This window comes from Canis aureus, chromosome X, assembly GCF_053574225.1.
Source record: "Canis aureus isolate CA01 chromosome X, VMU_Caureus_v.1.0, whole genome shotgun sequence".
Taxonomy (NCBI): Eukaryota; Metazoa; Chordata; class Mammalia; order Carnivora; family Canidae; genus Canis; species Canis aureus.
The window spans coordinates 39,182,028-39,207,099 of NC_135649.1; the positions used below are offsets into that span (position 1 = coordinate 39,182,028).

The 25,072-nt window shown below is 39.0% G+C and overlaps 1 protein-coding gene and 1 pseudogene across 1 annotated transcript in view; both read right to left on the reverse strand.

Annotated features, from left to right (window-relative positions):
• ALG13 (ALG13 UDP-N-acetylglucosaminyltransferase subunit) overlaps positions 1-25,072 on the reverse strand; it is a 73,139-nt gene that overhangs the window by 19,067 nt on the left and 29,000 nt on the right. Inside the window, 15 exon segments of the mRNA XM_077888864.1 lie at positions 8,173-8,338; positions 9,587-9,658; positions 13,248-13,303; positions 13,406-13,438; positions 15,606-15,726; positions 16,077-16,233; positions 16,423-16,536; positions 17,143-17,389; positions 17,748-17,875; positions 19,077-19,177; positions 19,716-19,780; positions 20,993-21,101; positions 22,057-22,132; positions 24,034-24,196; positions 24,392-24,473. Coding sequence (XP_077744990.1) covers positions 8,173-8,338; positions 9,587-9,658; positions 13,248-13,303; positions 13,406-13,438; positions 15,606-15,726; positions 16,077-16,233; positions 16,423-16,536; positions 17,143-17,389; positions 17,748-17,875; positions 19,077-19,177; positions 19,716-19,780; positions 20,993-21,101; positions 22,057-22,132; positions 24,034-24,196; positions 24,392-24,473 — 1,690 coding nt within the window.
• LOC144308229 (uncharacterized) lies at positions 2,469-5,776 on the reverse strand (annotated as a pseudogene).

The following is a 25,072-nucleotide window of genomic DNA, read 5'->3' on the forward strand; positions in this document are numbered from 1 at the left end:
AGATATCTGTGAAATCCATCTGGTCCAGTGTATCATTTAAAGCTCTTGTTTCTTTGGAGATGTTGTGCTTAGAAGACCTATCGAATGTAGAAAGAGCTAAATTGAAGTCACCAAGTATAAGTGTATTATTATCTAAGTATTTCTTCACTTTGGTTATTAATTGGTTTAAATATTTGGCAGCTCCCACATTCGGGGCATATATATTGAGGATTGTTAAGTCCTCTTGGATAGATCCTTTAAGTATGAGATAGTGTCCCTCTTCATCTCTCACTACAGTCTTCATGGTAAGTTTTAGTTTATCTGATATAAGGATGGCTACCCCTGCTTTCTTTTGAGGACCATTCGAATGCTGCTTTCTTTTGAGGACCATTCGAATGGTAAATGGTTCTCCAACCTTTTATTTTCAGGCTGTAGGTGTCCGTCTGTCTAAAATGAGTCTCTTGTAGACAGCAAATAGATGGGTCCTGCTTTTTTATCTGGTCTGAAACCCTGCGCCTTTGGATGGGGTCATTAAGCCTGTTCACGTTCAGAGTTACTATTGACAGATATGAGTTTAGTGTCATCATGATATCTATTCAGTCCTTGTTTTTGTGGATTATTCCACTGAACTTCTTCTTAAAGGGGAATTTTAAGAGTCCCCCTTAAAATTTCTTGCAGAGCTGGTTTGGAGGTCACATATTCTTTCAGTTCCTGCCTGTCTTGGAAGCTCTTTATCTCTCCTTCCATTTTGAATGAGAGCCTTGCTCTATAAAGTATACTTGGTTGCATGTTCTTCTCATTTAGGACCGTAAATAATATATCCTGCCAGCCCTTTCTGGCCTGCCAGGTCTCTGTGGAGAGGTCTGCTATTACCCTAATATTCCTCCCCATAAAAGTCAGGGATTTCTTGTCTCTTGCTGCTTTAAGGATCTTCTCTTTATCTTTGGAATTTGCAAGCTTCACTATTAAATGTCGAGGTGTTGAACGGTTTTTATTGATTTTAGGGGCGTATCTATTTCCCGGATCTGAATGTCTGTTTCCCTTCCCAGATTAGGAAAGTTTTCAGGTATGATTTGTTCAAATACATATTCTGGCCCTCTGTCCCTTTCGGCGCCCTCGGGAACACCAATTAAACGTAGGTTTTTCTTCCTCAGGCCGTCGTTTATTTCCCTTAATCTATCTTCATGGTCTTTTAATTGTTTGTCTCTTTTTTCCTCAGTTTCCCTCTTTGCCATCAACTTGTCTTCTATGTCACTCACTCGTTCTTCCACCTTGCTAACCCTCGTCCTTAGGACTTCTAGTTTGGATTGCATCTCATTCAATTGATTTTTAATTTCTGCCTGATTGGATCTAAATTCTGCAGTCATGAAGTCTCTTGAGTCCTTTATGCTTTTTTCTAGAGCCACCAGTAGCTGTGTAATAGTGCTTATGAATTGGTTTTCTGACATTGAATTGTAATCCAGATTTTGTAACTCTGTGGGAGAGAGGACTGTTTCTGATTCTTTCTTTTGAGGTGAGGTTTTCCTTCTAGTGATTTTGCTCAGTGCAGAGTGGCCAAAAACAAGTTGTATTGGGAAAAGGAGAAAAAGAGAGAGAGAGAAGGAAGGAAAAGAGAAAAAGGAAAGAGAAAAGGAAGAAAAAAAGGAAAAAAGAAGAAAAAGAGAAAAAGAAAGGTGAAAAAAAAGGGTGGGGGGAAGCAATCAGAAATCAAAAAGAAAAAAAAACACGGGGGAGTATCTTCTGATTCTGTATACTTTAAGTCCCTTGACTTCCCCTGGAACTTGTCCGTCTAGCTGGTCTTCTGGGGGAGGGGCCTGTTGTGCTGATTTTCAGGTGTTAGCACTTAGGGGAGCTGCTCTGCCCCCTGCCTGGTGCAGGGCTCAGTGGGGGTTGTTTCCCCGTGAGGCCGCAGAAGGAACAACCCCAGTGGCCACGGCAGCTCTGGAAACCTGGATTCAGCTCCCGCAGGAACTACTCCATCTGCAGGGCCTGGAGGCTCCTAGGGCGGGGCCGTTGATCTGCTCGGCTCAGGGCACGAGCGTCCTTGCTGTCCTGGGCCCTCCTGGCCTCTGCCTGTCCTGGGGGGAGGCTGGATCCTGGGCTGTGTCCGGCGCCCTGTGCTCCCGGTCTGTGCTGTTGAATTCGCGCTCCTGGCCGCGCAGCCACCTCTCTGCAGAGCCGCCGCCCGAGCCCCTCCGAGAGCTGCTCCTGAGCCGCACAGCCCCCTCTGCACGGAGCCTCTTCCTCTGCCGGAGCCGCCGCTGCTGAGCTGCTCCCAGAGCTGCGCAGTCCCCTCAGCGGAGCCGCCGCCAGAGCCCCTCCGAGCTGCTCCCGGGTCCCACCGTGTGCGCGCTGCAGCTCTTAGGGAGCTCGGCACACTCTCCTGTGCCGGCTGCAGGTGTCTGTTAGTGTCCCCGGGAGCCTAAGGGCATCCCCGCCCTCCTGGGTCTTGCTCTAACTCCCTGCAGGTGCCTTTCCACCTGGGAAGATTGGTGCAGCTCCTGCTTCTCCGGGATGGGGCTCTCCTGTCCTGGGGGCGCTCGCCCCGGCCTTAGCCCGGCTCCTCACATGGCCCCTCCTCCTTGGAGGCCTTTTGTTTATTTCTTTTTCCCCAGTCTTCCTACCTTGATAGAAGCACGAACTCTTCTCACTGTAGCGTTTCAGCTGTTCTCTCTTTAAATCTCAAGCCGAATTCGTAGGTTTTCAGGATGATTTGAAGGTTATCTAGGTAATTTGGTGCGGACAGGTGATTTGGGGACCCTACTCTTCCGCCATCTTGCCCCTCCTCCAAAATACCTGAATTTATATTGATACTTCCAATTCAAATTTGAGACCATAAATGTTTTCTTTAGCCTTATTATATTCATATTACCTTTCTTCCATACTGAGGCTCCTGGTTTGCAAGGGCACAAGGTAATAAGATTAGAATATCATACACTCACTCGTTTGTTTTAGCCAACATCACAGTCTCAGAATAACAGAATAACAATCTGATTATCTAGTTACAAGAACCTCATATGATTATTGAGAGGATTAAAAATGCTTGGCACATGGTCTCTCAACTCTATTTTTAAAAATAGTTATACAATATCTACATTGTCCAAACATAAGGATATTGCCATTACATAGTATAGTCTCCACCTGTTAGGCCTCATTGTCTTATTTTTTTTTTTACAGTTTATGTAAAAATTTGACCAAAATGTAGAAGTACACTATTACATATGATACAGTTTCTAAGAATCTAAATGAAAAGTGTGGGTTTTATTCAATTGCACAATTTGCTAGTGTACCTTCTGGGTAGTGTGATGCTTAATAAATAGGAGTGAGGGGCAGAATATTTGGATAAGCTAGAAGCAGGATAATTTTGTCAGAATTGTAAACTTGAGTTGGCCCCCACACTGCTGGGGAATGTGGAATATTTCAGCTGAGATGTTAAACAAGAAAGCAGAAATTTCAACTAAGCCAAAATGTACAGCCCTGCCTACAAAATACTCCATATCCAGTTTAATCAGGAGTTTCTTGGTCTTTTATTAACTTGGTCCTAAAGAAGGAATTAAAGTCCTACATAAGTAAATCCTCAGTTTGCCATTCCCTGAATTATAAAATAAATGAAACTAGGCCAATTACTTTATCTCTACTTTGCTGTCAGAGAGGCCCCTTCCGCCCACTATTTGTTAAGAACTACTCAGTTATTGATGGCTAGTGGTCTTCTGGATAGAACTTCTCTAAATAAGACTGGATTCTACCACACTTATTCCTGCTGAGTAGATGGTCTCAGATCAGAACAGACAAGCATGGGTCATTATTGGAATAAGCTATCGGAATCCCTGGGTGGACCAGTGGTTGAGCGCCTGCCTTTGGCCCAGGGCATAATCCTGGAGTCCCAGGATCGAGTCCCCCATTGGGCTCCCTGCATGGAGCTTGCTTCTCCCTCTGCCTATGTCTCTGCCCCCCCCAACCCCATGTGTCTCTCATGAATAAATAAATAAAATCTTAAAAAAAAGGAATAAGCTATCTGATCCTCAGAGACCAACTTTAGAATGAAAGGAACATGTAGAAGAGCATAACATCAAGGATCTATCTAGAAAATATTTGGGTAATTATTATGATTATTTCCTAAGTATTGTCATGCTGACTACTCAGAGGATGTTTGTTCTGTATTGTGGAGTGTGGGAAAGGGCCAAGATGATTAAGTTAATCTTTCTATGGTTTATGACTTCCCACAAAGCCAGCCCCCCTCCCCCGGCTTTGTTTTGTTTTGTTTTCTTTATTTGCTCTGGATGGAAAATCCTTACTCATATTATAATGTGATGGTCCCTGGCTACCTGTCATGTGACCAACAGTGGCCCAGAAGGTTATATATTCCTTGGCCTTTTAAGTTGACCCATGACTAGATACTGGAGTTGTTTTTGAAAGTGTAGGGTTGTCTATTCTCCCAGGAACCAAATGCCCTCAGTCTTAAAAGAGTTATGCTCAATATGAAATACCCTGCCTATCTTATGAATAAATGCAACTTAAGGATAAAAATAGAGCTGAAAAAGCTGGTGCCATTTGAAAAACGGAAGGAATTAGATTTAACTGGTGCTCAAAGCTTCTCTGATACAAAATATTTGGTCATGTATTTGTAATTTGCTTGACATTTCCAGCAAAGCAAAGATTCATTAGCAAAAGAAACTTCTTACAAGAGAAGAGAAAGACACGGAGCTCTGGAGTTTCTGTCAGAACAAGACTCTTCTGTTTTGGTTATATACAGTTAAGTTCGTTTAGTGTCTGATGTAAGCCCATATTCTCTTCCTTGGCCTGGGAAAGCTTTTCTTCCAGGTCACCAATGGTCTTTTCCAGTTTTGCAACCATTCTCTCTGCAAATTCAGCACAGGTCTCGGCCTCTTTCAGTTTGTCACACAAAAGTTTGATTTCTTCTTATTTATCGTCCTTTTCAGAAACTTCAGACGCAGCATCGAGTGACTTCAGATTGTCAGTGACATTCTTGAGTTCTTCTTCTAGGTTACTACATTTTAGTTCAGACACCTCAGCATGCTCCTCCACCCTCTCCAGCTAGTCCTCCAGGATGACCAATTTATAAGCCACCGCCTCCTACTTTCGGTCGGCCTCCTCAGCGATGTGCTTGGCCTCTTTGAGCTGCATTTCCTGAATCTCCATCTTCTCATCTTTCATGGCCCGTTTTTTTTTTTCATGGCCCAGTTTTCTATCACCTTCATTCCTCTCTTGCTCTCATACGCAGCCTTTTCTGCCTCTTCCAGCTTCTGTGGCTAGTCACTCCTGAGCCCTGTCCAGCTCCTCCTCCACAAGCTGGATGCGTCAACTGAGAGCTGCCACATCTGCTTCAGCTTTCTTGCACCGCTTGCAATTGGTGTGCAGCTCGGCCCTGCCTTGTCCGCCTGCTGCTGCAGGGCCTGAATCTTGCCTTTCACTGTCTCCAGGGAGATGAGGCCGGCTGTGACGTGGAGGCGCACACAACAGAGGGCAGGCAGTGGGGGGCATCTCCCCGCCCCTGGCCCAGCCTCCGTCAGTGCGATGAGGTCACCAGCCCAGCCGCCGATGTCAGCACCACTGGCCACAGCTCGGCCTCATTTTCTTAATTCTTTAGGTCATTATACATTTAATACTTACCATTAGATCTTAGGTGTTGATTTCTTTAATTGTTTTGGTAGTCTAAAAGTCAACTAATTCTCTGGTACACTGAAGTTCATCTAATACAACTTTCCATGATAATAGAAATCTTCTTCATCTGTGCTGTCCGATACACTAGCCACTGGCCACATGTGGCTTTGAGCATTTGGCTGTGGTTTGTGCAAGTGAGCGTGAGGATTTTATTTCATTGTACTTAATTAAAACAAGTTTTCACATGTGGCTAGTGATTACCTTGCTTGACATCATAGCTTTAGTAGAATCTTCAGGAAGGGTTCATGCAAATGATATTCTCTGAAATACTACTACCTTTTTAGGCTTGAAAATCAGTTTTGGTTGGATATAAAATGTTTGGTTTACACATTCCTTATTTTAAATGTTACTCCATTTTCTTCTAGTATGAAGCAATACTGTCAAAGTTTGATGATTATCATTTTATTTCCTTTATATTCCATAGGCTCTTTTATCTGGATAATCAAAAGACTTAAACATCCAGTTATTTTACTACAATTGGCTTGGTGTTGGCTGTTCTGGGTTGGTATTTTCAGGTGTGCAGAGTATTGTTTCATTCTATAAAGTTTTTAATTTCAGGTAAAGTTTTCTGAATTTTAGTTTTCAGTATCTGTTCTTTTCTCTTACTTTGGTTTTCTTCTTCAGAGATTTCTATCACTGTTTGATCTCCTTTGCCCAACTTTAAGTCACTTTTGAATCTTTATCTTCCTTTTCTTCATTCTAGATACCACCCCCTTCTTACATTTTTAAGGCTTATCTGTTGTATATACTTGATCATGTTCTTTATCATTTAGTCTTCATTACTGAAATGACTGCCATTTTTAATGCTTTCCAGAGTTGTCACTTCATTTGAGTTTTTCTAATTCTGATGCTATTCTTAAGATTTTAGTTTAATTCCAGTTATTCTTTAATGTTTTATTACATTATTTATATCTTTAGCTCATTCTGAAATAGCTGTTTAGTTGGTTTAGTTTGGTGGACGTATTTCCAACATACTTTTACTGTCTATAGGGATATTATTTTTTTTTGTTCCTTAAACATCTTTGTATAGGATTTCACCTTGATGCTTTTTCTTTACTATGTGAAATTATTATTCATGAACTTCAGAACGAAGTGGATACAGAGTAGTTTTGTTTTTCTGTCATGTTCAAAAACATGACTGCTTTCTAGGATTCCATGGCTCTGTTCTTCTCAGCTTTGGTCTGGAGATGTTCTTTTCCCCTATCCCAATCACTTCCCATTCCACTCCTAGCAGTTTCTCCCAGTGAAGAATACTATCCTAAAAGGGAGCCCTGGCAGGTCAGTTTTGAGGGTTCTTAGGTGCCAGATTGCTCCAGAGTTTTTCAAGTCCTTTTACCATGTACCCAAAGCAATTACTTAGTACTGGGAGAAGTCAAATCACTTCCCAGTCTTAGCTGTTCCTTCCAAACTGGCCGCCCCACTTTCCAGTGAATTCTTTTTTTTTTTTTTAATTTTTTTATTTATTTATGATAGTCACGAGAGAGAGAGAGAGAAGCAGAGACATAGGCAGAGGGAGAAGCAGGCTCCATGCACAGGGAGCCTGATGTGGGATTCGATCCCGGGTCTCCAGGATCGCGCCCTGGGCCAAAGGCAGGCGCCAAACCGCTGCGCCACCGAGGGATCCCATCCAGTGAATTCTTATTAGCAATTCTGGGGAGCCTTCTGTTCTTAGGTCCATCAGACAACATCCCCAATGCTTCCATGTTCTGGCTCCCACAAAGATCCTGATAGCATACAGATCTTGTGACTGCTGGTTTGCCCCTACCTGCTTAAGTTTTGGGGTTCATAGGGATACCTTGTCACCTCGTTTTATTGTAAATGTTATGTATGGGTTTTGGTTTTGCTATTTCCATTTTTATTTGAAGACTCAGATTAAATAGCTGTTGTTATTGCTACCACCTTCCCAGAATTCTAAATTATATTAACTCACTGGAATTTCACAACCAGTTCATAAATTGGTACTACCAGTACCCCCAAGCTCATAGGTAAGAAAGGCTCAATACCTTGTCCAAAATTACATAGGTAGTGAGTTGTAAAACCAAAATTCTAATCTAAATGTCTTAAATTCTAGTGCCTATATTCTTTCTTACAACATTCATGGGGAAATGATTCATTAAATACAAATGTATTTTACAGCAGACATTTTAGGAATGAAAATTCTGTGAAGTGTGAAACACCTCTAGTTTAATTCCTGTATAATAAAACTTAACTCAAAGTTTAAGAAACTAGTAAAATCCTCTAAATTTTCAGTAGGGTAGCAAAACAATAGGTACAAAATCATATCAAAGCCAAATTTGCAAAAAATAAAAAGCCAAATTTGCAAGAAAAAATTTGAGACTCTGGCTCACAAATCTCATGGATCCTCCAAATACAGAACATACTTTATTAAGCAGGTTAAATAAATTTAATACTAGAAATTAAAGTAATCCCACCTAATCACCAGAACTGTTGTATGAATGTTTATGAATAGGAAAAGAGGCTTCCCAAAGTAAGCAACCACTAATAACCTACCTGGTCTGCCTTGTATAGGGGGAGATACAAATAGAGGCTGTATAGCATTCTGTGAGGAAACTGAAGTGGTACTACTAGCTTGATTAGCTGCTGCACAGTTAAGTAAGACTGGAGCTGGAATATTATTGGCACAGGAAGCTGCAACTGCTGCAGAATTTACCATCACCTGTAAATGTAGAAGAAAGTTTAGAAATCAAGTTTAGTGATTTTTCAAACATTATTAGTCTCTTATTTGATCCTAAGTTTCAAGACACAGTATTTTGATAACTAGAACACAGAGAAATAAATTTTTATGTAAACCACATATAGGTTATTTCTTTTAAAATACCACAATTAACTTTAAGATCTTAATTTTAATTTATTATTTTTCTGAAAAAGTAATACATTAATAGGATTCAAAAATCAAATATAAAATTGCATATAATGAAATGTTTCCTTCCAACCCCTTATCCTCCATCTGCCCAGTTCCCCATTTTCCAAACAGGTAACCTCTGGGTTTCCTACATATTATCCAGAGATTTAAATGCTTATTTTTAAATGTATTTACATTTGTATTTTTAAATGTAAATACATTTTTAAATGTATTTACATTTACATTCTCCACACTAACACATACTTTTTAAGAGAAAAAATGCTTTGTGTGTGTAAAACTTCACGGGACTGCAATTTATTTTTCTGATGAGGCCACAGCACCCAACACAGCACTGTGCACAGAAAGATGTCCAATACATAGTAACAGACACTTCTCAATGCAGTCTCTATTTTCTTACCACCTACTACTATGTGGCTGCTACCCATTCCGGTCCTCAGAAACTGTATTCAAAGTCACCAGTGGTCTTCATGGCAACAAATCCTAGTAGACTCTTGCTAGTCCTTATGGTGCTTCACCTCTTGGCAGCAACTGACACTTGACTACTCCTTGAAACATGCTCTTCCTGGTGCTTCCATAGCCATATACTCTCCTACTTTTCCTGTCCCCTTGACTATTCCTTCTCTGCCCATTTGCTAACATTCGGTGATGTACAAGCTCTGTTCTAGGTGTTCTTCTCAATCTCTTCCTTCCCCCAGGATTATCTTATTCACTCCCATGGTTTCAGCTACCTTTTTGACGCTAGCTCTGAATCTATTCTTTACACTTCAGTTTCAGCAAATGACAGATTATATAAGAGGTTCAGAAGAGACAGGACTATAAGTAGTCTAACGCCCACACATAGAATAGTGTCTGGAACACAGCAGATAATCAATTTGTTCAATGAATTTACTAATTACTGTGCCAGGCACCACAAAATACAGTAATACTTAAGCTAGAAACACAAGTAACATCTTTTAAATATAATGAAAGACAAGGAGAACCAAAAGAAAACAAAAGTCATTTCCCACCCATCTGACTGCTCGATAACACAATTAAGATTACCTTCTGGGGGTAGTTGTATGAGGTAACCGTGTCCTGAGCAGACATAGAACATGGTCTTCTGTCCTGAAGAGACTTTAATGAATACAGAAGTACAGTTAAGTAAAGGTAAATCAAGAAACCAAACAACACATCAATAAAAGATCTGCTTTGTTTCAACATCTCCTAAAATTAAGTGATAAGTCCTCTGTCCTTTAAGTATTCAGATTTGGAAGCAACTAAGATAATGTTCATTATAATTCAGGTGACTGTGCTGTTTCCTATCTATAGTGATCCTGATTCATATCCAATTCTAGTCCAATGCAGAAACTAAAATGGAGGATTGTAGTTTAAACACTTTTTTAGTGGACTTTCTTGACTTAAGAGCTTAAAATCAGTAGGACCAACAACAGTTCTGCTCATCAAAAACATTCCATCTACAACTGTAGCTTAGGACAAGGGTGGGTATCTGGTTATTCAGCTATATCCTAGCTAAGCAGGATGGAGTATAGTCCGAACACCACTCCCCTCTGGCTCAAGGATTTGTGAAAATGAAAATGATTTTAAAAGGCTCAGAGTTATGCATGACAAATTGTAACAAAAACAAAAACAAAAAACCTAGGAGCAGAAATTGGTTTAACAATGATAAGAACACAGAGGGAATCAAGGGAAGCAATCACAGAAAACAGAGGAATCGTAATACTGTGACAAAGATGAACCCAACTTAACATGGATTGCACATTTCTAAAGTCTATGTTCAAGTACAGCTAAAGCACCTTCCAAAAAGCAAACTTTGGCTTGGACTCAAAAGGCCTAGTGAGAATGCCAAACAGTTCTACAGAAGGATTTTGTTGAGAGTTGGGCATAGAAATAAGTAGCAATAAATGTTTGTGGGGGTTTCTTTTTTAGAAGGCTCTGCCTGGACATCTGTAAGTCCTACATTGGTCCTCTTCCCCACAGCATGCTGTGAAAAAAATTACTTAGAAACTTGCTATAGATTTGGTGATTGGAGTGTGGGAGGGGAACACATCCTGAAGAGACTAAAAGCTACTGGGACTATACAATAAAGCTCAGAATAAAAAGGAATATGTTGACAAATGAAATTAAAGGGATAAACTTGTCATCCTTGATGGGGAGATTTTTACTTGCTTTTCTCACTGGGGTGGCTATTTTAAGAAATGGCACAAGAAGCATATGATAGGAGAATAGTAATGGCAGAGTGAGAGGAAAACCTATTCCTCTAGAAGGGGCAAGGAAAGGGAAGAAGTAATAAGGAAGAGAACCACATATCATAGTTTTCTTCTTTCTTAAGATGTATCACCTAAACAGAGAAAACAAAAGTTTAGTACATGAAGTTAAGATTGTTTTTTTAAGACTTTATTTATTCATGGGGGGGGGGGGGCAGACACATAGGCAGAGGAAAAAGCAGGCTCCATGCAGGGAGCCTGACGTGGGACTCAATTCTGGGTCTCCAGGATCACGCCCTGGGCTGAAGGCGGCGCTAAACCGCTGAGCCACTCGGGCTGCCCTGAAGTTAAGATTAAACATAGTTAGAGAACAGAGGGTTGTTATTCAAGTTCTTACAAATATTCCAGTTCTCCTGGCTACATGGAAAGTTGTTCTTCCTGGCCTCATTTAAAGTTAGGTGTGCCCACGTAATTTATTTGGCCAATATGAGCAAAAATATTAAAAGCCAGTGTACAATTACCCTATCTTCAGTCCTGCAAAGTGACTGTGAAAGCACACATGTCCATCAGCCTGGGTCCCCCGAGGGACTATGATGAACAAAAGCCTGCTACCAACCTACACTACACATAAAACATGAGCAAAAATAATTGTCCTGTGTTAAGCCGCTAAGATTTGGGAAGGGGGGTGTTATTGCGGCATAACTTAGCTTGACTGAAACAGTAATTTGGTTATTAGAAGTAGGGTGCTACTGTAATAAAAACCTAACTTGAAAATGAGATAATGAACTTGTGGTTCTTTGGGAAGGTTTGGAAAACAATGTTAGTTTTGTGTTTTGATTACTGTTGGCAGAGTTTAGCAACATATTTTAAGACAGATGTGTACAGAAAAGTAGTCTGTAGGAAGGAATGAAAGGGAAGAGAATACAGGGAGTAAGTCTTTGAATATAGGGGACTTAGAGGGTTGAAGATGCAATTGTTTGAACTTCAAACTGTAAAATATAAAATTGATAAACACTTTGAACAACAAAGATCAGTTAAAACTTGGCTTTGAAACCAAAATCAAATTGTTAAAATCTGACTGCATTAAGATATTTCAAAGCAAGAGTCCAACTAAGAATGCAACACCCATCGAATCCTTGCAATTGGACAAAATGACTCATGGAAAAGCCTCCAAAAGTATGGCTCCTCCATCCCTAATAGGCTCAAGGTACTTGCAATCAAGTAGAGAGAGACACATAGGGATAAGAAAACAACTTACAGCAATTCTAAGTAGGATGTCTATTTAAAAAAAATTGTCAGTATGGCTATTGACATATGAAACTAACAGGAATCAAACAGAGAAGCAGAATAAATTAATCACACAGCCAAAGAAACTATGAGCAGAACTAAAACCATCCAACTGAGATAAAATAACCCTTGGGTTCCCAATTTTCTCTAAGAAGCAGGCTGAGAAAGCTGCTCAGCTGCCAAGAAGGATTATTCCCCAATGCCTACACTTCAAATATGACCAAAGACAACCAAGGGCCCCAGAAAACAATGAATCAGAGAGCCCCCCCCCCCCCCGGGAACAGTCCCTGTGCCTAGGTTGAAGGCCCTCACGATGTCTACCCATGATGTCAGAATTGCTACAGGCCATTAGCTATATTTCTCCCATTCCCCCTCATTTCTGAATGGGAATTTTTACTGACATTTTTCAGTCCCTGCTCCACAATTTTAAGTTGGGTATATAGTGGTTAACTTTGTATCTTTGGTTTTAGGGCTCCAGATGAAGAAGAGCCACATCTGGACCCAATATACAGAGTACTACACATTTCCCCAAAACTTTGGGCTCTGAGTTTAATTACACTAAGATTTGTGGATTATCTCCCGTGAGTTCCACCTGTGGAAGAAAGTATTTTGTCTGTGGTTGGGAGTTTGAGTTGCATGCTGTCCTTAGCACTGTTAAAATAACTTCCAACTTTTTGACTTTCAGTCACATAGAAGTTAGATACTTCAGTGGAACATACTCTGGCTAATGAAAATGAAAATGACACATGTCCTCATCTCCAGATGGAAGCTGTAAGCTGAATAACCAGCTATAACCAGTGTACCTTTTGTTTCCTGCCTTTGCAACCATGAATGGAGCTTCTATCAGCCTCAGTCCCTGAGCAGAGCCCTCCTGTAGACCTCCACTGGTCATGAAGCATAACCAGGAAACAAACTTTTGTTATATGAAGTAACTGAGACTTATGGCCCATTCTTATAGAAAAATCATACTAAAATCCTCTTAAAAATCATCACTGCCAGTGTTTGAATTTTCTCTTGTATCAACACATTAGAAGATCTCTAAATAAATTAATTTCAGGGTCTTAATTTCTTCATCTACAAAATGATGGAATGAGGCCCTAACTACCTCATAGGATTGTTCTGATTTAAATACATTTATATCTATTGCTCTTAAAATAGTGCCCTCAATACACAATAGGAGGTATAAGTGCTTGCCATTATTAAATACCTACCAAGTTTGCTGTAGATTCAGTTGTGCTATAAACACCTGAAGTTTCATAGTCTGGTTCTAGAGAATATAGCCAAAGTAAAGTAAAAAATGAGCATTATTTTAGAACTTAAAATTGTATAAACAATGATGAATGTCGGATTATATCTAGATCTCACTGACCTGAAGGATAAATATATTCTTCATGATATCTCCCTACAAAAAAAAGACAGAAGAAGTGTTTATGTAGGGCTTTTTAGCTCAGCAGAGCCAGATGGCCAGCACTTGCTTTTTCTTAAGTTTTATGGATATATATTCAGAACTAAAATTTATATGGTCCTTGAAACAAGTGATGTGAACTTTGATACTAGTCAACCGATACTGAAGTCAGATATTGACTGTAAACAGGACAAATTTCTCCTCTGAAAATTCCCTTAGTTCTTAAGAGTTCAGGCAGAGATGAAAACCCAGATGTATCTAATTTTTTTCAGTCAAACAGTAAAGTATGGTGACTGAGTTCACTGGCTCTAGACTTAGGGCTGTCTACATTTGAATCCTGATTAACTTACATCACTTTAGGGGAGTTATTTTTTTGTGCCTCAATTTCTGCACTATAAAACAGGGAATAAAAGTACCCAGATCATAGAGCGGGAAAAGAACACAGCATGGTGCTTGATATATAGTAAATGGTGTCTATTAAGTAATTGGAGTATAACCTATCATTTGCTTACATGGACATTAAAAGGGCATATCATGAACCATCTGTTTCTCAGCCTGTTTTAAGTAAATAATACATTTAAAATTGGTTTGTTCTCAGAGGATGGCTCAGTGTACTAAAGGGATTTTACTTTAAGACTACTATACCATTAAAACACAGAGAAAGCTAATGATCAATTGGACAGTTTTCCACTAAATAAACTCCACAGGTCAAAACTGGATTTGATTCTCAAACACATCACTTATCAAACACATACATGCAACCACTCCAGACAGCAGGATTTAAGGTGAGAACAAAGATTTGGTTACTTTGAATATCCCACTACAGGTAAGCAATACACATCTGAAGGTGCCCACCAAGCTAAAGGGAAAAGACAAAAGGGTCATGCTGAGTAAAAGAGCAGAGAATATACATCCTTAAGCACATGCATGCACATGCATGGGGACAAAGTCTTCACAGATCATTCCTCTGCTAGATGTTCTGTCCTAATTCCTAGAAATACCTATTTTCTTCTTCACATATAGAAAGAAAAACATCACAATAAAGAACTTGACTGTTAAGTCAGTGAGATTGCCTCATACCTCCTTAATCCACCCAATTCCTCCAGAATTGTTTCAGTAGAATTGTCTGTAACTCACGTCATTTTACAGTAAAATGGTAAAATAACAAGCACACCTCATGGTGAGAGGCAGTATAGCAACTGTTAAGAACATACAGACAGATGTGTCTTAGTGTCAGATGTTGTCTTTAGTGTCAGACAAACCCAAATTCAAAATCGATCCCTGACAATCACAAAGGATCATATATTGCATATACTGCATGACTCCACTCATATGAAATGTCCAGAATTGGCAAATCTATTAAGATAGAATGCAGACTGGTAGTTGCCTAGGGCTGGGGGTGGGGGTTGGTGGAGAGAAATGGGAAGTGGCTGCTAACGAGTACAAGATTTCTTTTGGGGTCATAAAAATGTTCTAAAATTGATTGTGGAGATGGTCATGCAACTCTGTGACTGTATTAAAATCACTGTATACTTTTTAAGTAGGTGAAATATGCCATATGTGGATTATATCTAAATAAAGCTATTATAAAAAACTTCAATCTCTGCCACTTACCAAGGGTATGACTTTGGCCATGTCATTTACCCTTTGAGCCTCAATCTCCTCATTTATAACCAAGGATACCATATTCCTTAGAGGATCACTGTTAAGTATTAAGTTATAGTTATTTAGTACAGTGGATGACCAATAGGATACAATGAATAGTAACATTTTAAGTAGACTTCTTTGGGCAAAGAAATTATTTTCTAGCCATCTCATAAAATAGCAACTAGTTACAGAAAAGCCCAAAGTAGTTCTACAAACAAATGGTCCTCACCATTTGTGAGGTGCCTTACTAATAAGGAATAGATATTTTCCATACTGAAATCACACCAAATCAAAACTCAGTAAAGACCTATGCAGAGAGTTGAAAATAAGTTGTGACAATGTGGTGGCCTATAGAACTGGAAGTCCGTCCTTCTGAGAAAGACCAAGACATCTTCAAACACCTAGCAAGGTCTGAGACAAGAACTGATAACTCATTCAAAACAAGTTACCAGAACAGTGGGCCTGATGTGCCATAAGAATCACCTTTCAAAGATACATTTAACTGTAACTGACTCACCATGGTCACTCTGGCCACTGCCCTCCTCTGAATTCAAAGTCTGTTTGCCTGAGCTATGTCCTCGTCTTGAAACACAGTATCTTGAAGCAGCAGGAACCACTGTAGGGCGCCCTCTGTGATTCTGTACCAAAGACACACACATATACACATGCTGTTCAGGAAAAAAACAGCTCCAAGTATTTTAATGTAACTTAGAATAAAAAAACATGAGAAAATTATCAAGAAAACAGAAAATATTTTCCCATATTATGTAAGCCAAGATTATTGGTCCACCTCTACCCTTTCTCTCTAAAAATATCTGAAAAAAAGTTCTCCTCTCCCATCTTTAAAAGCTCTAAGATAAAAACTCATGTTTTTCGGAAGTGCTTTATTTGGTGGTTTGTCAAAAAGCTAAAAATTTATCCACATTGCCTTTACTTAAAAGAAAAGAGAAAGTAAACAGCTTTTTGAATAAAGCTTCGACCTACTTACAGATAAAGTTGGATAAGCAGTCTCATCCCCTTCTTCAACTTCATAAAAGGTAATGGTTTCTTCCAAGCCCCTGGGCATTGGTCCACTCTCTGGGGAAAAGCTATACTGGCACTCCTTATTCATACAGTGCATCTGGCGGTGACTACGTCTAAACGAACTTGAGTATTAAGTAGTTCAGAGAAAAGAGGGAAAATGATTACATAAGGTGGTAACTTGTTTCTAATTTCTAAATAACAGTTCACACTTCTCAATGTTGACATTTTTAAAAAGTTAATCCACATTTGTTGCTCAGCAAGGAAGCCAAACTTACCCATTTTGTGATTTTCAACATTTAAAATTCACTTACCGAGATCTATAGGAGAAGTTATCATAGCTCTGGCAACACCTTTTACCTGGGCCAGGGTAAAAACCAACTTTAGGGCCCTCCATGTTATGCCTGTTTATAAAGCGAGATGAATCCCTAAAAATGAAGAGAAAGGAGAAAACAACTCTATTCATAGTACTTGAGTTGTCAATCTTTACGCTTAAATAGAATTAACACATCTTTCTAAAAATCTCCTAATAGAGCTGTGATCTCCTCACTCCTGGCATTAGGCCTATCCATTATTAACGGATACAGTGCTTGATGGCCCCACATGTCTTCAACCATTCCATATATCCTTAAATAGTGGGAATACAATTCTCCCAATAAATTCATTTGACAAAAAAAAAATTCATTTGACAAAAATTTAAGTATACATCAGTCCCATCCTCTATGCAGACATCACAAAAGGGAGCTAAACTGTTAAAACATTTCTAAATTCTGGGACACTGGGTGGCTCAGTGGTTAAGCATCTGCCTTCCACTCAGGGCGTGATCCTGGGGTCTGGGAACAAGTCCCACATCGGGCTCCTTGTGGGGAGCCCCTTTGCCTGTGTCTCTGCCTCTCTCTCGCTCTCTCTCATGAATAAATAAATAAAATCTTTTAAAAAAGGGTATTTCTAAATTCTACTGTAATTCTGTCCAGGAATTATTAACCATATTTCAACAGAAATGTACATTATCTTGCAAGTCAGTTAAGCCTTACCTGGGCATCCCATATCCCCGACCTTGTCTCTGAGATGAATGTTGAGGATGAAAATGCTCATTAGACATAATACTGCCGGCTGTCTGTGGATAGTGCATTGGAGGGTCATGCCCGTAATGCATACTGTGTTGAAGCCTGGGCGGGAGGAGGGCATCTCCCCTGCTGTAAGCCATAGTCATAAAAACCTCTTTTCCTCTAACTTTTTTGAACATCTTCTTCCGTTGTTTCATGTCCATCTCTGACATCGCTTTCAGGCAAAGAAGTATCAAATAAGTTTCATAACCAAAGCAAAAGATCCAGTCCTCCCCTCCCCCAAATGCCTAGAACCATTTGGTAATGTATGGAGACATTTGTGGTTATTATTGCAACTGTGGGAAAAGGATGCTACTGGCATCTAGTGGATAGGGGCCAGAGATGCTAAGCAACCTATAATGCACATTATGCACAAGACAGCTGCCCACGACAAAGCTGCCATGCATCCTAAAATGTCAGTAACACACCAAAGTTGAGAAACTGAGAACAAGGCTTATCTATGTTGTCTTTTATTTAAAGATAAGATGTAAGTACAAGAAGGGGGAAATAATAAAAAACTTCAGCATACAAACCCATTTCTGGGACATAGCCCCCAGAAATTTTCTGGTAACCTCTTCCTTTCCGACTGGGCATAGCATTCCAGGCAGGAACAGGTGTGACTTGGGTAACTGGTTTTAAGTTAGCCAGTGGAACCACATGCCTTAAAGTTAAAGATACCACCATTAAGCCACTGCAAAACAGACTTAATTCTCACTGGATATATATACCTTCACCCATCCCACTTCATTTTCAAGTATATTCTACTTAAACTTGTTGACACTAGCTACCCTACTGGGGTTTTCTTTGAAGGTTAGAAAAACCTAAGAGTAGTTTATATAATTTCACAGCTATTTGTAGCACATATTATGATCCAGAGTAAAAGACTGTCACAGACTAGTCTTCAAATATGTTAGGGATGCCTTGGTGACTCAGCAGTTGAGCGTCTGCCTTCAGCTCAGAGCATCACCTTGATCCAGGGATCTAGTCCCACATCAAGCTCCCTGAGAAGAGCCTGCTTCTCCCTCTACCTATGTCTCTGCCTCTCGTCTCACTCATGAATAAATAAAATCTTAAAAAAAAAAACACAACTATCGTTGCCTTTCCTTGGAAAGAGATTGTATTTTCCCACTCCACTGGCTTCAGCCTCAGCTGTGTAACCCACTTTGACTAATAAAATGTGAGCAGACACTTTAAGAACCAGCACATGGTTGGTCATGTTCATTTTTACCCTGTGATCATGGAAGACTGTATCTAGATAAAGCCTCTGCTGGCCTGCGTCCCCTTTGCTGATGCACTATGGATTGCTAAATAAGCAAGAAATGAACTTCATTGTTTTAAGCTACCGAGATTTTTTTGGTTGTAAGGGCAGCATAACTAAGTTTAATGGTTCTGTAAGTGGACCAACAGCATCAGTATCACCTGGAAACTTGTCAGAAGTTCAAATTCTTAGGCCCTACCACAGACCTACTGAAGTCAGAAACTCTGGGGATGGAGCTGTTTTAACAAGCTATGTAATTCTGGGACATTTTAAAGTTTGAGAATGACTGAGCTAGCTTATCGTGGTATAGGCAGAAGTTCAATTGGTAAATCAGCTTTCCAATAGAACAGTTTTATACCAGAATTCTATTGTATGTAATATGCCTAGTAAGTTGGCTGCGGACTAGGGATCTGGAAACTTTTCATATAGTGGTAATAATATTTCATACTTCAGCATGTGCTTTTAACAATTTTAAATCATCTTAAGCTGGTACCAGATGGAACTTTGGATCTTTTACTAGCATCCTGGTAATTCTCAATTTAGTATTACAAAAAGGCATCAAGAGCCAAATATTTTAGTAATTAACAAACAATTATATTCTTACTTTTCTGCCAATTCTTCAATGAAGACTGTTACTGAATTGTTCTCATTTCCAACTTCCTGAATATGAGCATTATAGTATCTTCCACCTGATTCCAAGCGAACCTGAAAGGATAGGAGACAGTAAAAATACATCTAATCTCAAATCTATTGACAGATAGGTCTTCTGCCAAAAAACTAAAACTAAAAATACAATTTCTCTCCAAATGGAGTTCAGTGTCAACTTATTAAAGTTGCCATCCAGTCTCATTTAATAGAGGTGGCACATGCTGAAAGATCCTTACATCTTTTTGAAAGATCCTTATATCTTCTCACAAAAGTTTGTAATTAAAATTTAACGCAAACATTAAAAAAAATTTTCGGGATCCCCGGGTGGCTCAGTGGTTTAGCGCCTGCCTTCAACCCAGGACGTGATCCTGGAGTCCCAGGTTCGAGTCCCACATCGGGCTCCCTGCATGGAGCCTGCTTCTCCCTCTGCCTTTGTCTCTGCGCGCCTCTCTCTCTCTCTCTCCGTTTCTCATGAATAGGTAAATAAAATATTTTTAAAATTTTCTAGCATTTTGTAAATGAGCTCTGTTGAACCTGTGACTAAAACCACAACCTTGGGAAAACAAATTACTGAGTTTTTAAAAGATGAACTAACCTGACACTTGTCTCCCAAATAGTACTGTCTCCCAGCATACTCCATGTAATCAGATTTTTGAAGTTCTATTAAAAGAAAATGAAGATTCAAGCTCAAACTGCTCCCTTTCCCATTTTACATCATTTAATTTTCTAATTTACTTTTACCAGTGTTTTTGACAATGACACTCTTAAGGTAAAATCAGGGGCAGACAGGATCCTAAAGGGTCATTCTATTACTCTTTTTTTTTAATTTATTTTTTATTGGTGTTCAATTTACTAACATATAGAATAACCCCCAGTGCCGTCACCCATTCACTCCCACCCCCCGCCCTCCTCCCCTTCTACCACCCCTAGTTCGTTTCCCAGAGTTAGCAGTCTTTACGTTCTGTCTCCCTTTCTGATATTACTCTTGATACGGTTCTTTCTCTGGTCAATTTAAGGAGACCTGCCAAAACAGTTTTGTGCTACAGAACACAGATAGGTGGGAATCAGGAGGTTATAATCTTAGTTGGTCAAACACCAGTAAGATAACAATTTGAAGTAACACGCCTCAATTAAAAGAAAAAAAAAACTTACACAGCTTCTTCAAATCAACTGTTATTTTTAACAACTTACTGTGTTCCACAGGAGCTTAACCTCATTCTAGACTGTTGGGTTATTAACTATACCTAATTTCACCAAGGTCCAAGATGACAAATAGGAAGCATTAAAAATATAAATACCATTCTTAGCTCACAGGACCATACAGAAACAGCCAGCAGAATGGATTTGGTCTATAGGCCATAGTTTGTGAACATCTGACTTATTCATTTATCAGTGAGGGTAGTCTTAACATTTTAAATTTAAGACAGGCTTATTTGCAGTTACAAGTTTTAGGTACTCTTAAAATTATCAGAAGTTTATCTCCACATAGTCTTTGCAAAACCAAAAGTATTGGATAAACATCAGATCCTAAAAGATCCCTTTCCACTTCTAAACATATTTGTTTCTTCTTTGGATTTAAAATCATGAGGATGTACATAGCACCTGGGTGGCTCAGTTAAGCGTCTATCTGCCTTCCCTGCTCAGCAAGGAGCCTGCTTCTCCTTCTCCCTCTGCCCCTCCCCATGCTTATGCTCTCCCCCTCTTTCAGATAAAATCTTTTAAAAATATAAAATAAAATCATGTATCTAGTAAGCTAAAAGATACCAGGCTATTTTTTTTATAACAATACATTAAAAACACATAATCAGAAACAATTTGCAATATTTTTTCCCTGATCTGTCAGGATTCAAAAGTATGCTGTTGTATCATTACCTTTCCTGCTGTCCAGCCAAACATCAAATTCTACATTACGATAGATTTCTGGATCCAGGGCTTTTAGCACCTTATAGGGGAAGAGCATCTTTGATGGACTTTCTGGAGACTAAAACAAAAATAATCATGCTACAAATTCACCATCCTTAGCTTCAGGGGAAGAAAGAAGAATTAAAAGTTCTTCCTGTCTTTTTAAACTATATACATATGCCTCCCTTTTCTTGCTAAAAAAGAAATAAATGCCATAATAAGTTTTATTGTGTATTTTAAAAATCAGGAGATTAAAGCAGCAACATGCAAATAATCTACCAGGTTTTGGATGGCAGAGGGAAATACTGCCTAAAGCAGCCAACAACTCAGGATTCATCTCCTATAAATCAATGCAACACACACAAAGATTAAAGATTCAGTCAGGCTATTCAATAAATCTCATCTTGATATATACACAGAGGTGTAGTGTGTCTGTACCCTAAAATCAACTGAAAAAATCTGAAAATTCTATTTCATTTGTCAAAATCTGTTACAACTTCCAAAGAAATTACCTTTTTCTTCCCCTTTCCTAGAATTTCACCATATCCAATACTGCTACTGTTCCCAAAATATCAGCACTTGGGGCATACACAAAGATTATTTTAACAGTATTTGCCTTATGTAGCTAGCCTCAAACTAAAGGTCTGCTTGATTTTAGGCCTATAAAAATGGTAAAATTTCTCCCATTTCTCTAAACAGAATTACTACCTATATATTTTTTAATGACAAAAAAAACCCCTCAGCATCAGAAGAGTGATTAAAGGAAATATCTATTGGATTTGTAACATTATTTTAACTTGAAAAACAGCTTCTGAAAATTCTCAAGTGTTGCTTGGAAACAATCTATATAATTCCATTAAAAACAAAAATTCAGACATTAAATACCCCTTGGACATTTTCAGATTAAGGAAAGTAAAACATGAACTCCTCCCTCACCCCATATAACTAGAATGGACCACATGATCTTAACTCATTTAAGTTCTGATGCTGCAAGCCAGAATTATGAAAATTCTTTGCCCTAGAAAATTTCAAACCTTTGCTTCTTCTGTTCCTTGACTGTACCCCTCTGGTGTATTTTCAACATTGCAGCAGGCACCCAACTCTTCAGTCCTAATTGAAAATATTTAGAACAAAGAACTTTATATATATGCAGTAGCTTTTTTTTTTTTAATTTTTTATTTATTTATGATAGGCACACAGTGAGAGAGAGAGAGAGAGGCAGAGACACAGGCAGAGGGAGAAGCAGGCTCCATGCACCGGGAGCCCGATGTGGGATTCGATCCCGGGTCTCCAGGATCGCGCCCTGGGCCAAAGGCAGGCGCTAAACCGCTGCGCCACCCAGGGATCCCGCAGTAGCTGTTTTAAGTCTAATGACTATACCACCACCTAGTGGTAAAGTAGCTCAGGTCTAAAAATGAGACCAATACTTTTTACCCCAACATTTACATTTATGCTTCCTTTGTATAAGTATATACTACAATATACTTAGAAGATGATTTCCTATATTTCACACCTCCATCTCTTAAGATGGTCCCTATGATCCTTGCTTCCTGGTGTTCACATCCATGTATGACTCCCCTATCTCAAGTTTGTTTCTAACCCATCGATAGATAGGACATGTTATTGTAGTACATAAGAATGTAGGGCCTGTATTGCTGGCCTCTCTTGCTGACTATAAGGAAGCAAGCAATCATATTCACCAAGCCCACGTGGCAAGGAGCTGAGGGTTACCTCTGGCTGACAGCCAGGAAAAAAACCCCACAAATTTCTCACTCCTACAGCTTCAAGGAACTAAATGCTGCCAAGAACTATTTGGGTGGAAAAGTGGATCCTTCCTCAGTCAAAACTCCAGGTAAGAACTCAACCCTGAAAAAAAAAAAAAAGAACTCAATCCTGGCCAACCTCACCACAGTCCTAGTGAAACCCTAAGCAGAAGACCCAGTTAAGCTGTGCCCAGATTCCCAACCCACATAATTGTGAGATTAAGTGTGTTAAGTTGCAAAATCTGTAGTATTATGGTCCTGGAGCAATAATAATACATCTTGCCTTTTTACTACTATAGTTTCCATGTGCCTACCATCCTTAGGACAAGTCATCAGTGAAGAATGAAGCAATTTTTACCCTCATACAGGACTGCCACCCCCTGCATTCCTGAATAAGTTTTAAAAACCCCTCTTCTACCAAAAAATTTGCAAGGATTTAATATCCAAGAAATAAAATTGTAAGCAAGGCAAAAAGACCAGGTAACATCTGACTGGCAACTAGCCTATCTAAATTTCCTAGACAAACATAGGAATCAAGAAATACAAGACAACATCTACTTTATTATCTCTAACACAAAGTTTTTGATGAAATCTGTTCAATAATAGTGGTTTCCTCAGAGGCCACAATCTACCCTCCTAGTGAATACCAAAGACAGACACTCAAAAGCTCCTAAAATGTCCCTTAGCCTGAGAGATTCTTTTCTACTAGTCGGATGTGTGTCAAGTAACTACTATGAACCTCAGTTAGCAAACTAACAAAATGATGGTGCTGGTTTAGAACCAGTTTTTCTCAAATACTTACATCAGAATACCTGGGGTGTACTTGTCAAAAAAAAAAAAGGCAGATGCATGGCCCCACTCTGATTCTAAATTTTGTGAAAGTAGGCCCAAGAATCTGCATTTCTAACAAGCACTGTAAGTATACCCTCATATACAACTGCTGGAGACCCAGAATCGAGTCCCACATCGGGCTCACTGCATGGAGCCTGCTTCTCCCTCTGCCTGTGTCTCTGCCTCTCTCTCATAAATAAATAAAAATCTAAAAAAAAAAAAAATCTCCAAAGCTTAAGCATATCAAAATACAACCTATCTTCATGGTAAAATTTCTCAACCCCAATTAAAAAATATATATTCATATACATAGGTGTGTGTAGTTTAAGGCATAAACTTGTCAAGCCCCTTCCACTTTCAAATGATGATGCACAGAAACATGATCCTATAGTTGACATCCCCTTTTCCCTTTATTACCTATCCTCAGTTGAACTCTTGTAGTCAATATGGACATCTTCACTGCCAGTCAGAGCATTGTTTCTGTTCTTTTTGGAACCACTTCGAAACAATTCAACCGCAGTCTTCAACTCTTCTTCATCCACAAAAAACACATCTTTATAGAGAATTTCATACAATACAGCTAAAGGAAAAAAGCCAAAACTCTCAACTGTCAAAGTAAGATCTCTTTATAACAATGTGAAAACAGCCATAAACCACAATTTCAATAGGTGCCAACAAAGTCTTAAAACGGCTGCTTATGGTGGGTCCCTCAATTTAAAGATGGGCAAAAAAATGATCCAAAACACATCTAAGCATTGATAAAGCCTTCACATACCCTGGCAAACAGCTGCACTTGACTGAAACTGTTTTGAATATACTGAATCATAATGGCCATTACTTGAATAGCAGAGTAGAACCTGAAAAGAAAAACACACAGGACAATTAAATGAATGTTATACATCTCACAACCATTAAATACTTGAAATTAAGTTGCTAATCAGAAATTGGTAACTAATTTTTAAAAACATGATTTTTTTTAGATTCCACAGATTAGGCAGTATCATGCAGTACTTACTTTTGACTCATTTCACTTAACATAATGTATCAATTGTATCTCAATAAAACTAAGGCAAAGTGAGTTTTAAAATTTAAATACAGATAAGTGCAAACTAGAACTTAGATTTTCTTCAAAGTGACTTTTAAATGCCAAGATTTACTACCAAGGCTACACTGTGAGCCTAAGTCACATTCCCATTAATACACCAAACAAGGACTGATTTACAAATTTCCAAATAGATGGGAACTTTTACAAACTGGGTAAATCTAACAGAAATCCTAACAGAAGTCAAAAAACCCAGCTTAACTTCGAAAACTGACTGGAAAAAAAATGGAAACTCCAACTAAGAAAGGTCAATAACTGGAGGCAGTTGTTAAGGAGTAAAGCAATCCAGCTAACCAGAACTGAAAAAACAAGCAGGAAAAAAAACCCAGAGATAATGGTGTAATTTCTCTATTC